At 42.9% G+C, this 13,862-nt stretch overlaps 1 protein-coding gene across 6 annotated transcripts in view; it reads right to left on the reverse strand.

Moving 5' to 3' along the window:
* LOC137326213 (coiled-coil domain-containing protein 9-like) overlaps positions 1–13,862 on the reverse strand; it is a 299,122-nt gene that overhangs the window by 89,681 nt on the left and 195,579 nt on the right. For all 6 annotated transcript variants that reach the window (XM_067991093.1, XM_067991092.1, XM_067991095.1 and 3 more), the window contains one exon: positions 844–1,028. In XM_067991093.1, coding sequence (XP_067847194.1) covers positions 844–1,028 — 185 coding nt within the window. The remainder of the gene's footprint in view (positions 1–843; positions 1,029–13,862) is intronic.

Consider the following 13,862-nt stretch of genomic DNA (forward strand, 5'->3'; position numbering starts at 1 on the left):
CTTCACAATCTTATATGTTTCAATAAGATCGCCTCTCATTCTTCTGAACTCCAATGAGTAGAGTCCCAATCTACTCAACCTCTCCTCATATGTCCACCCCCTCATCCCCGGGATTAACCGAGTGAACCTTCTTTGTACTGCCTCGAGAGCAAGTATGTCTTTTCTTAAGTATGGACACCAAAACTGTATGCAGTATTCCAGGTGCGGTCTCACCAATACCCTATATAACTGCAGCAATACCTCCCTGTTTTTATATTCTATTCCCATAGCAATAAACGCCAACATTCCGTTGGCCTTCTTGATCACCTGCTGCACCTGCATACTAACTTTTTGATTTTCTTGCACTAGGACCCCCAGATCCCTTTGTACTGCAGTACTTTCCAGTTTCTTGCCATTAAGATAATAACTTGCTCTCTGATTTTTCCTGCCAAAGTGCATAACCTCACATTTTCCAATATTGTATTGCATCTTCAAATCAATGTAATTCCAGCACTAGTTTTAATTGTTATTAGAACTTATTTCATTTTACTGAGATTCTAACAAATATTCTAAATATAATGGATGTTAGGAGAGAATTTAATCTCAGGGTTCAGATGATCCCCATAAGGTACAGACAGTCATGAACTGCTGATGTAAATTTACAGCCTTTTCACTCCTGTTCATTCATCCCACAATTCTGTTTATTGAGTCTGGTATTGTTGAAGTAAAATTCTTACAGCTTGAAAATATTAGCATTGACACTGTGAGGACAAAAAACTTAATTTTATCTCTGAGTCGTAGTTTATTGAGAAATACAAAATGACCAACATCTTGAATGTTGCCTCTAACAGGGAAAAGACCTACATGTCCTCAGTTTTGTTTGCGTCCCATGCTCTTTTCCACTCTCCTCTGGAGTTCTTGTGACGTGCCAGCCGCTCCTGATCTATCTGCTCCCGCTCTTTCTTCCAGCGGACGTACTCTGCTCTCTCCCGCCCCGTCATCAACATAGTCATGTCCACAGTGCCTTTCTGAGCTGGCATCCCACCCTCCTGAAGCAAATTTTAAAAATTACAGTATTAAATTTTGAAAGACTAACATTTTTATACCAAAATAGATGTACAGTCCCAACCACTTACATTGTCCATGCTTATCATGGGTAGCCGCCTATATCGGGCAAATAGAGCTAACCATTTGCCATTAACATAGGAGTCAATTACAAAGCACCACTTATAACATATTAAGTGCACTAGCTATATCAGGCAGTGTTTGCGTCTGTTTGAAAGGGGCATGCTGACGGGTCCAGGTTCATTGTGTCTGTTCAAAAAACATAGATTATAGAAGATGCTGCACTACAATCACTCCAATTGGTTAGTTGATCAAGTTGCAACCGCAGGGATGGAATTCCAATCCAGTCAGCCGCTTGCTTCCTTCTTTATTCCCGTTCTCTCTCGGTGTCTCTAAAAGACAATGCACTAGATCGGGAATCGAGTTTGGATCAGCCCTGTGATGGACAGACTAGAATCCATCACTGAGGCACAGCAAGTGCCGTTAAATCTACCCCAGGGATTCCTTCATGAGTAGTGAGAAGGCTTCATAAATGGTGGGGACTGTTCTTGGTAATACAGTACTTTCAACCAACCTATTATGGTTTTACCGTCCAACGCTTAGAGCGGGCTAATCACATCAACACCAACGTGCCTGCTATAAGCGGCGGGAACGGGATACCACATTGCAAAAAAAAAGTTAAAATATTTTGGGATTTTGCACATTTCTCCAGCTGTTACATGAAGGAAAAGAAATTAATGTTTGAAAGCTTAAAAAAAATTTAGTGGGGGATTTAAATTCACCAATGATAACTCCTCCTCATGGTTCAGTTGGTAAAGACAGTGTGTAACTGAGTCACAAAGACCAGAAAGATCCCAGATTCAATCCTCAGCTGCAAATCCAAACTTCCAAACTTGGATCTTCAATCGAAACTGATTCAGCTGCGGTAATGGGGCACCAGAATTAGCCTATACAATTACAACAGTGACCATACTTCAAAAATAATTAACTGGCTGTAAAGCGCTTTGGGATGTCCTAAGCTCGTGAAAGGCTATTATAAATGGAAGTTCTTTCTTTCTTTCTATGCGCCCCTGGGACAAGCAGAGGGGGAAGAAACATATCGAGGGGTCCTGTGCCCAATCACTAGCCAGTGACCCTTGCTAAAAAGCAGGTGTGAGCATGCGCATGTGTGCAGATACCAGACGATATGGTCAGGTTCAGCCTTCGCTGTGAAGCCCCCATGCTCAAATAACCTCCAAGCATTCACTGTCTAGGCTCACACATGAAGAAAGGCTCACTTTTGGTTAATTTGGCTAGAAAAGGATAAAGTCATCCAGGGAATAATTTATTCAAGCCTAAACACCTAATAACAGGATACTGTCACATTGTTTACAAAGAATAATAATAAAGCTTATCAACAGCTTTTACTTTTGTAAGTGTGGTATCATTTTCTTATCCTGTAACTGTAGCTGAATGCATAGTGTGGAGATGCCGGTGATGGACTGGGGTTGACAAATGTAAGGAATCTTACAACACCAGGTTATAGTCCAACTGTTTTATGCATAGTGTACAGGATGAAATATGTGTCAATAAATTAGAGCACAACTATTCTGCACTAAAAACCTGAAATGGTATTAGAGACTAGTTAAAAAGAGTATAGAAACAAGAGATAGAATCAAAGAATCGTTACAGAACAGAAGGAGACCATTCGGCCCATTAAGCCCGTGCCAGCTCTTTGTAAGAGCAATCCAGTTAGTCCCATTCCGCCGTTCTTTTCCCGTAGTCCTGCAAATTTTTTCCCTGCAAGTATTTATCCAATTCCTTTTTGCCAGCCAGGATTGAATCTGCTTCCACCACCCTTTCAGGCAGCGCATTCCAGATCATAACTACTCGCTGCGTAAAAATGTTTTTCCGCATATCACCTTAGGATCTTTTGCCAATCACCTCAAATCTGATTCCTCTGGTTCTCGACCCTTCCGCCAATGGGAACAGTTTCCCTTTATTTACTTTATCTAAACCCTTCATGATTTTGAACACTTCTATCAAATCTCCTCTTCACCTTCTCTACTCTAAGGAGAACAACCCCAGCTTCTCCAGTCTATCCACGAAACCGAAGACTCTCATCCCTGGAACCATTCTAAACCCTCACTAAGGCCTTCACATTCTTCCTAAAGTGCGGTGCCCAGAATTGGACACAATACGCCAGCTGTGGCCGAATCAGTGTTTTATAAAGGTTCAACGTAACTTGCTTTTGTACTCGATGCCTCTATTTATAAAGCCCAGGATCCCGTATGCTTTTTTAACCACTTTTTCAACCTGTCCTGCCACTTTCAAAGATTTGTGCACATATACCCCAGGTCTCCCTGTTCCTGCACCCCCTTTAAGACAAAAGAACATAAGAAATAGGAGCAGGAGTAGGCCATACAGCCCCTCAAGCCTGCTCCGCCATTCAATAAGATCATGGCTGATCTTCAACCTCAACTCCACTTTCCTGCTCAATCCCCAAATCCCTTGATTCCTCTAGAGTCCAAAAATCTATCTATCTCAGCCTTGAATATACTCAATGGCTGAGCATCCGAGGCCCTTTATGGTAGAGAATTCCAAAGATTCACAACCCTCTGAGTGAAAAAATTCCTTCTCATCTCAGTCTTAAATGGCCCCTTATCCTGCAACGATGCCCTCTAGTTCTAGACTCTCCAGCCAGGGGAAACAACCTCTCAACATCTACCCTGTCAAGCCCCCTCAGAATCCTATATGTTTCAATGCGATCACCTCTTATTCTTCTAAACTCCAGAGAGTAAAGGCCCATTCTACTCAACCTCTCCTCATATAACAACCCTCTTATCCCAGGAATTAATCTAGTGTACCATTTAAAATTGTATCATTCAGTTGGTATTGCCTCTCCTCATTCTTCTTGCCAAAATATATCACTTCGCACTTCTCTGTGTTAAATTTCATCTGCCATGTGTCTGCCCATACCACCAGTCTGTCCACTTGAAGTCTATTACTGTCCTCCTCAGTATTACACTTCCAAGTTTTGCGGCATCTGCAAATTTTGACATTGTGCGCTGTACACCCAAGTCCATGACATTAATATATAAAAAAAAGTAGTCCTAGTACCGACCCCAGGGGAACACCACCATACACCTCCCTCCAGTCCGAAAGACAACCGTTCACCACTATTCTCTGTTTCCTGTCACTTAGCCAATTTCGTATCCATGCTGCCACTGACCCTTTTATTACATGGGCTCCAATTCTGCTTACATGTGGCACCTTATCAAACGCCTTTTGAAAATCCATATACACAACATCAACCCTTTCTGTTACCTCATCAAAAAACTCAATCAAGTTCGTTAAACATGATTAGCCTTTAACAAATCCAGGCTAGCTTTCCTTTATTAATCCGCACTTGTCTAAGTGACTATTAATTTTGTCCCGGATTATCATTTCTAAAAGCTTCCCCACAACCGAGGTTAAACTGACTAGCCTGTAGTTGCCGGGTTTATCCTTACACCCTTTTTTGAACTAAAAGGGTAGTCAAAGGAAACGTGGGACCGATTAGGGACAAAAAAGGGGATGATCTTGTGCAGGCAGCGGGCAAGACAGATGTACTAAATGAATACTTCACATCTGTCTCCACTAGGGAAGAGGTTGCTGCCATTGTACAGTAAAGGAGGAGGTAGTAGCGATATTGGATAGGATAAAAATAGATAAAGAGGAGGTACTTAAAAGATTGGCAGTACTCAAAGTAAAAAAGTCACCCGGTCCAGATGGGATGCATCCTCGGTTACTGAGGGAAGTAAGAGTGGAAATTGCAGAGGCTCTGGCCACAATCTTCCAATCCTCCTTAGAAATGGGGATGGAGCCAGAGGACTGGAGGATTGCAAATGTTACACCCCTGTTCAAAAAAGGGGAGAGGGATAAATTCGGCAATTACAGGCCAGTCAGCCTAACATCGATGGTGAGGAAACTTTTAGAGACAATAATCTGGGACAAAATTAATTGGCCATTGGAAAAGTATGGGCTAATAAATGAAAGTCAGCACAGATTTGTTAAAAGGAAACCGTGTTTGACTAACTTGATTGAGTTCTTCGATGAAGTAACGGAGAGGGTTGATGTTGAGTATTTGGACTTACAAAAGGCATTTGATAAAGTATCACATAACAGACTTGATGGCAAAATTAAAGCCCATGGGATTAAGGGACGGTGGCAGCCTGGATACAAAATTGGCTACAGGAGAGAAAGCAGAGAGTAGTGGTGAACTGCTGTTTTTCAGACTGGAGGGAAGTATACAGTGGTGTTCTCCAGGGGTCAGTATTACGACCACTGCTCTTTTTGATATATATTAATGAACTAGACTTGGGTATAGATGGTATATATTTACAGTAGAAAAAGAGGATAGCATGCCGGAAATCCCAAGAAAACTAATATTGAATTGAGGACAGGGACTCAATAAAATTAACATAAGTAAAGCAACAGTAATGAAGAAAATAATAGCACTGAAGAGTGACAAATCCCCAGGACCAGATGGTTTCCATCCCAGGGTTTTAAAGGAAGTAGGTGAGCAGATTGCAGATGCCCTAACTATAATCTTTCAAAGTTCTCTATATTCAGGAACTGTCCCTCTAGATTGGAAAGTTGCACGTCACTCCGCTTTTTAAGAGAGGAGAGAGAGGGAAACCGGGGAATTATAGACCAGTTAGCCTAACATCTGTTGTGGGGAAATTGCTGGAGTCTATAATTAAGGATAGGGTGACTGAACACCTTGAGAATTTTCAGTTAATTAGGGAGAGCCAGCATGGATTTGTGAAAGGTAGGTCGTGCCTGACAAACCTGATTGAATTTTTTTGAAGAGGTGACTAAAGTAATGGACAGGGGAATGTCAATGGATGTTATTTATATGGACTTCCAGAAGGCATTTGACAAGGTCCCACATAAGAGACTGTTAGCTAAGACAGAAGCCCATGGAATCGAGGGAAAAGTACGGACTTGGTTAGGAAATTGGCTGAGCGAAAAGCGACAGAGAGTAGGGATAATGGGTAAGTATTCACATTGGCAGGATGTGACCAGTGGAGTCCCGCAGGGATCTGTCTTGGGGCCTCAATTATTCACAATATTTATTAACGACTTAGATGAAGGCATAGAAAGTCTCATATCTAAGTTTGCCGATGACACAAAGATTGGCGGCATTGTAAGCAGTGTAGATGAAAACATAAAATTACAAAGGGATATTGACAGATTAGGTGAATGGGCAAAACTGGCAAATGGAATTCAATGTAAGCAAATGTGAGGTCATCCACTTTGGATCAAAAAAGGATAGAACAGGGTACTTTCTAAATGGTAAAAAGTTAAAAACAGTGGATCTCCAAAGGGACTTGAGGGTTCAGGTACACAGATCATTGAAGTGTCATGAACAGGTGCAGAAAATAATCAATAAGGCTAATGGAATGCTGGCCTTTATATCTAGAGGACTGGAGTACAAGGGGGCAGAAGTTATGCTGCAGCTATACAAAACCCTGGTTAGACCGCACCTGGAGTACTGTGAGCAATTCTGGGCACCGCACCTTCGGAAGGACATATTGGCCTTGGAGGGAGTGCAGCGTTGGTTTACTAGAATGATACCTGGACTTCAAGGATTAATTTACGAGGAGAGATTACACAAATTGGGGTTGTATTCTCTGGAGTTTCGAAGGTTACGGGGTGATCTGTTCGAAGTTTATAAGATATTAAGGGGAACGGATAGGGTGGATAGAGAGAAACTATTTCCACTGGTTGGGAAGTCTAGGAGTAGGGGGCACAGTCTAAAAATTAGAGCCAGACCTTTCAGGAGTGAGATTAGAAAACATTTCTACACACAAAGGGTGGTAGAAGTTTGGAACTCTCTTCCGCAAACGGCAATTGATACTAGCTCAATTGCTAAATTTAAATGTGAGGTAGATAGCTTTCTGGCAACCAAAGGTATTAAGGGATATGGGCCAAAGGCAGGTATATGGAGCTAGATCACAGATCAGCCATGATCTTATCAAATGGCGGAGCAGGCACGAGGTACTGAATGGCCTACTCCTGTTCCTATGTTCCTATAATTTCAACTTGACACAAAACTCAGAAATGTAGTAAACAATGTGGAGGATAGTAACAGACTTCAGGAGGACACAGACAGACTGGTGAAATGGGCAGACACATGGCAGATGAAATTTAACGCAGAGAAATGTGAAGTGATGCATTTTGGTAGAATGAATAAGGAGAGGGAATATAATCTAAATTTTAAAGGGGGTGCAGAAACAGAGAGACCTGGGGGTGTATATACACAAATCTTTGAAGGTGGCAAGACAAGTTGAGAAGGCTGTTAAAAAGCATATGGGATCCTGGGCTTTATTAATGGAGGCAAGTGTACAAAAGCAAGGAAGTTATGCTAATCCTTTATAAAACACTGGTTAGGCCTCAGCTGGAGCATTGTGTTCAATTCTGGGCACCAAACATTAGGAAGAATATCAAGGCCTTAGAGAGGGTGCAGAGCAGATTTACTAGAATGGTACCAGAGATGAGAGACTTGAGTTATGTGGAAAGACTGGAGAAGCTGGGGTTGTTCTTCTTGGAACAGAGAAGGTTAAGGGGAGATTTGATAGAGGTGTTCAAAATCATGAACGGTTTTGACAGAGTGAATAAGGAGAAACTGTTTCCAGTGTCAGAAGGGCCGGTAACCAGAGGACACAGATTTAAGGTGATCGACAAAAGACCCTGAGGCGACATGAGGAAACATTATTTTACGCAGCAAGTTGTAATGCAGATTCAGTAATAACTTTCAAAAGGGAATTGGATAAATATTTGAAGGAAAAAATTTACAGGGTTATGGGGAAAAAGCAGGGGAGTGGGACTAATTGGACAGCTCTACAAAGAGCTGGCATAGGCACGATGGGCTGAATGGCCTCCTCCTATGCTGTACCTACTATGATACCTGCCAAACCCAATTCTCATCTTCTTCTGTTCACTACTATTGCTCCATTTCAGTAAGGCAGACACACCATGGGTTGGGGCTATCCAAACGTGCACTGTGAAAATGATCTAGTCCCTTCACTAACACTGAAGATACCAGGATACCCGTTCCCTTTGGCACTCTCTGTTCTGCAATTGTGAAATGCAGAGATGGATAGAAAGTTGGAGTCAGGATTCAGAGATATGGTAGGGATGAATCCCAAGGGACCAAAGATTCTCAGAGTTTGAAGCAGCTACTGGTGAGGCGGTAGCAGGCTGACATGGAGGCATCAGGCAGGCAGCCATGTGGGTTAATTTGTAATAAGTATTAAAACTTATATATTGTAGAATCTTAGGAAGAGCAATAGTCTTTAAAGTTTATTGAATATGAGTTATCTTTCCGGAAACTTTTCCACTCCTATACTTCCAACTGAACAGCTAGACGAATCAACCAGAGAACAGAGGATTGGTAAAAATCACTGGATGGAGAAAAGTGGCAAATGGAATTCAATCCGGAGAAGTGTGAGGTAATGCATTTGGGGAGGTCAAACAGGGCAAGGGAATATACAATAAATGGGAGGATACTGAAAGATGTTGAGAAACAGAGGGACCTTGGAGTCCATGTCCACAGATCCCTGAAGGTAGCAGGACAGGTAGATAAGGTGGTTAAAAAGGCATACAGGATACTTTCCTTTATTAGCCGAGGCATAGAATATAAGAGCAGGGAGGTTATGCTAGAACTGTATAAAACATTGGTTAGATCACAGCTTGAGTACTGCATACAGTTCTGGTCACCACATTATAGGAAAGATGTGATTGCACTAGAGAGGGTACAGAGGAGATTTACGAGGATGTTGCCAGGGCTGGAGAATTTTAGCTGTGAGGAAAGATTGGATAGGCTGGGGTTGTTTTCTTTGATACAAAGGAGGCTAAGGGGAGATTTTTTTGAGGTACATAAAATTATGACGGGACTAGATAGAGTGAATAGGGAGGAGCTAGTTTCCTTAGCAGAGGGGTAAGTGACCAGGGGCATAAATTTAAAGTAATTGGTAGAAGGATTAGACGAGAGCTGAGGAGAAATTTTTTCACGGGTGGAACTCACTGCCTGAAAGGGTGGTAGAGGCAGAAACCCTCAGCTCATTTAAAAAGTACTTGGATGTGCACTTGAAGTGCCGTAAGCTACGGGGCTATGGACCAAGTGCTGGAAAGTGGGATTAAGCTAGATAAGCTCTTTTTCAGCTGGCATGGACATGATGGGCCAAATGGCCTCCTTCTGTGCCGTATCTTTCTATGATTCTATGTAGAAAAATCCAGATTCCACTGTGTTAACATTAGTAAAGCAATCAGTTCTACCACCACCAGGCCCCCTACATCTGTACAGGTACAGAAATGTGTGTATGGTGATGGGTATGTGGAAACAAAGGTGGAGATTGCAGTATTAGATTGAATGGTAATCCCAAATGTTACACTGCAATGGCTTATTCTAGAACAATATTCAGTTGGTGGCAATGGGTATCAGAGTATACAACAGGTACTAAATTTGATTCTGACAACAGGTAAGATATGCAGCTTGTGGGGTGGGGATTTTAATCTCCCAAGAAGGACAGGAGAGGGGAGGTGGGGTTAAAATTTCAAAAATCAGAAACCCAAACCCAACCTGGGTTGGGGGCGGGTGGCTAACCTGTTCGAGAGGCAGGTCAGTAATTTAAATATGTTAATGTGGCTGCGTGCCTCAAATTGTACCGGAGTTTTACATTTAACAGCTGTGGGCCGGCTTTCCAAGGGCTCAGGAAACCCAGCAGAAGAAGGGAGTTGAGGAAGGCCGGATCCAGCAGTTAAGTGCCTTTTCAGCACTGCTTATGAGCCAGGAGGAGCAGATGTGTTCCCCCCGCCCCCCAGACCCCCAAGCTAACCTGCCTCCCTCCCCACATATGCCGACCCCCACTCCCCACTCGATCACTCCCCCCGCCGCCCCTCCCCCCTGTCTGGGAATCCACGCTCTTTCTCTCTCCAGAATACACACTCTCTCTCTCCCTCCCTCCACAATCTCTCCCTGCGTCTCACCACAATCTCCCCCCGATCTCTCCCTCCCTCCCTCCCTCCCTCCATGATCTCCCCCCGATCTCTCCCCTCCTCCACGATCTCTCCCTCCCCGCCACGATCTCCCCCCACCCACGCTCCTAACTCACACTTGTGAACCAGTTGGGTTTTTAAGACAATTTGGCCACAAAGTCCCAGATTTATTAAATTCAATTTCACAACTTGCCATGGGGGGAATTGAACTCTCAGCCTTTGGGATGCTAGTCCACTACCACAACCATTAGGGTACCCTATCGGCTGTAAGGTAAAAACAAGGGCCAACATCACTGCGTTAATGAATACGAGTGCACAGTATGGAGGAAATAAGACAAAATTCCCGACTGGCTAAACCATGAAAGAAGTTTTGTTCGAAGAGCAGTTAGGTGGTTCATTGTTTAAAAGCATGGACTGATATGCAAGCACCAGACAATACGTGATTTCAATTGCTGCCAGATGCCAAAAGTAAACAGACGGTTGGGATGGACAGGGCCATATCATTCACACCGTATTTATTTACACGTTAGAAATGGTTAATATCTCGGTCGCCTATCATCAAAATGAGCTTGCATTGTTAAAGTTAAGACAGACCGACCTATAATTGAGGAGCAATCCTACGATTACTGCTTTTCACTGCCTCAACCTCGACAGGAGACAAACAGGGGTTCTGTGCAAGATCAACATCCCGAGACTCAGTTGAAAGCTATGGAAAAGATCAATAGGATTCTTGACTGTTTCTTGTTTTGAAACAATTTACATATTGCATAACAAGTATTGTGCTACCAGTTTTATGCTGTGTATTTCTGCTGCTGTGTAATTATCATGCTTATAAATATATCTATTAATTTTAGCATTACCCACTGATCTGACATGTTGGTATTTGCCCCTTTCTGAATAGAGAGAAGAATAGTATAGGCATCCCATGTGGCTGCTGTTGCAATATGCCATGTGTAGGGAGTAATTATTAGTCCTGTCGCATGCTATCCCACATACTGCACTCACAAGGGCACTAGTTTTGGTTCATAGGAAACTGGGTACATAATCAATTGTTTCAAAGCAGACTGGCAATCTGGAATCCTTCTAGTTCTTTTCAGTTGCTTTCAACTGAGTCTGAGTAGTTGATCTCAACATTTTCAGAACATTCATTAGGGTATGAAATCATAGAACATTACAACATAGAAACAGGTCATTTGGCCTGTATCGTTTTTCTCCACATTACTCTCTAGTCTAATCCCTCTCTCTATACTGTTTAATATTCCTCTTTCTCAACCTAGATGAAGGCTTACAGTAAGTTTCAGCAAAGAAGCACGACCAAGAAAAGCATTAACCTTAGAATTCCAAATCTTGTTTTGACAAATCTTAAATTTCAACTCTATGTAGCTAAATTCCGTGCTAACTGCTACTTTTTCTTCTCACTTCTTCACTGCACACTTCCCTCTCATTTTATTTTAGACATTTTCTGTAACTCCATAGTTATGTAATTGCTTGTCACATCTCATATATTTTTCATTTAGGCAGCTTTACTCAGCTAATATAGTAAACAAGAAATTTCCATTCACCATTAGCTCCTGTATCCCAAATACATTAAGGCTACAACTCTTAATGTGTCATAGAGTTATACAGCACGGATAGAGGCCCTTCGGCCCATCGTGTCCGCGCCGGCCATCAAGCCCAGTCTAATTTAATCCCATATTCCAGCATTTGGTCCGTAGCCTTGTATGCTATGGCATTTCAAGTGCTCATCCAAATGCTTCTTGAATGTTGTGAGGGTTCCTGCCTCTACAACCCTCTCAGGCAGTGAGTTCCAGACTCCAACCACCCTCTGGGTGAAAAAGTTCTTTCTCAAATCCCCTCTAAACCCGCCTTTTACCTTGAATCTATGCCCCTTTGTTATAGAACCCTCAACGAAGGGAAAAAGCTCCTTAGTATCCATCCTATCTATGCCCCTCATAATTTTGTACACCTCAATCATGTCCCCCCTCAGCCTCCTCTGCTCCAAGGAAAACAAACCCAATCTTCCCAGTCTCTCATCATAGCTGAAGCGCTCCAGCCCTGGTAACATCCTGGTGAATCTCCTCTGCACCCTCTCCAAAGCGATCACATCCTTCCTGTAGTGCGGCGACCAGAACTGCACACAGTACTCCAGCTGTGGCCTAACCAGTGTTTTATACAGCTCCATCATAACCTCCTTGCTCTTATATTCTATGCCTCGGCTAATAAAGGCAAGTATCCCATATGCCTTCTTTACCACCTTATCTACCTGTTCCGCCGCCTTCAGGGATCTGTGAACTTGCACACCAAGATCCCTCTGACCCTCTGTCTTGCCTAGGGTCTTCCCATTCATTGCGTATTCCCTTGCCTTGTTAGTCCCTCCAAAGTGCATCACCTCGCACTTTTCCGGGTTAAATTCCATTTGCCACTGTTCCGCCCATCTGACCAACCCATCTATATCGTCCTGCAGACTGAGGCTATCCTCCTCGCGATTTACCACCCTACCAATTTTTGTATCATCAGCGAACTTATTGATCATACCTTTTACATTCATATCCAAGTCGTTAATGTAGACCACAAACAGCAAGGGCCCCAGCACAGATCCCTGTGGTACCCCACTGGCCACAGGCTTCCAGTCACAAAAACAACCTTCGACCATCACCCTCTGCCTTCTGCCACTAAGCCAGTTTTGTATCCAAAGTGCCAAGGCACCCTGGACTCCATGGGCTCGTACCTTCTTGACCAGTCTCCTGTGCGGGACTTTATCGAAGGCCTTACTGAAATCCATGTATACCACATCCACTGCGTTACCCTCATCCACACGCCAAGTCACCCCCTCAAAAAATTCAATCAAATTAGTCAGACATGATGTCTGAGATGTTAACCAAGGCTAAACTAAATGAAGACAATTTATGGCTACCTGTAGTTTGATAACAAAAGCAGCATGTAGCAATTTTAATTTTTTTTCTCATATTTAAAACCAAGTAATAAAGCTAAAAATGCATATTGTAGCTACACTTCACTACATGAAATCACATCAAGATTTTGAAATCAGGCTTTGGCACAAATCAAACATTTTCAATGCAACAATCTTAGTCAGAGTATAGTATGAAAATTAATAGAATACAATGTCATCCATAATAAGACAATGAATTGAAGCAGACCATGGGAGAAAAAAACTCATGTATTTATACATAAAAAAGTATTGTGGAAAGTTTCTTAAAGTGACAAGCATGTGTCGTGATTTCCATTAGATTGGATGGTTTAACATTTTTTGGGTTTTTGTAGGTGTTCCAGTTGTTACCTTTGTGACCCACTCTGATACATTTAAAACACCAAAGGGCCAATTTTAACTTGACCCTCCTGGCAGAAATGGGGCAGTAATGGAGTTAAAATTGCTGTACACCACTTACTGCTCCATTACCACTTCACCGCCATATTTATTGAGGCCTTCCACTGGGCAGCCCAGGAGACCACCTGCATCTGGCAAGAGCCTCATTACTACATGCAAATTGGGATGCTATGACGTACAAAGGACCTGAAGCGATTTAGAAGGACAGCGTGCAGTGTGCATGCTATGCTCAGCTGAACCAGGTGAAGAAATGTGGCCCAAATAGGTAAGTGCAGAATTACTTTTGTGGGGCAGGAGCAGCAGGAGTACTCCTCCAGCTCCACAAGAATAATGTGGGCCACTCTGGGCTCCCTCCCCGATCTACCTGCCTGCCAGCTGGGTCAGCCTTCAAGCCATTCGATACTGTGCCAGCCCGGAGCTGGTGAGCTGCAACAGCGTGGTAATGAGG

This window comes from Heptranchias perlo, chromosome 10, assembly GCF_035084215.1.
Source record: "Heptranchias perlo isolate sHepPer1 chromosome 10, sHepPer1.hap1, whole genome shotgun sequence".
NCBI classification, from domain to species: domain Eukaryota; kingdom Metazoa; phylum Chordata; class Chondrichthyes; order Hexanchiformes; family Hexanchidae; genus Heptranchias; species Heptranchias perlo.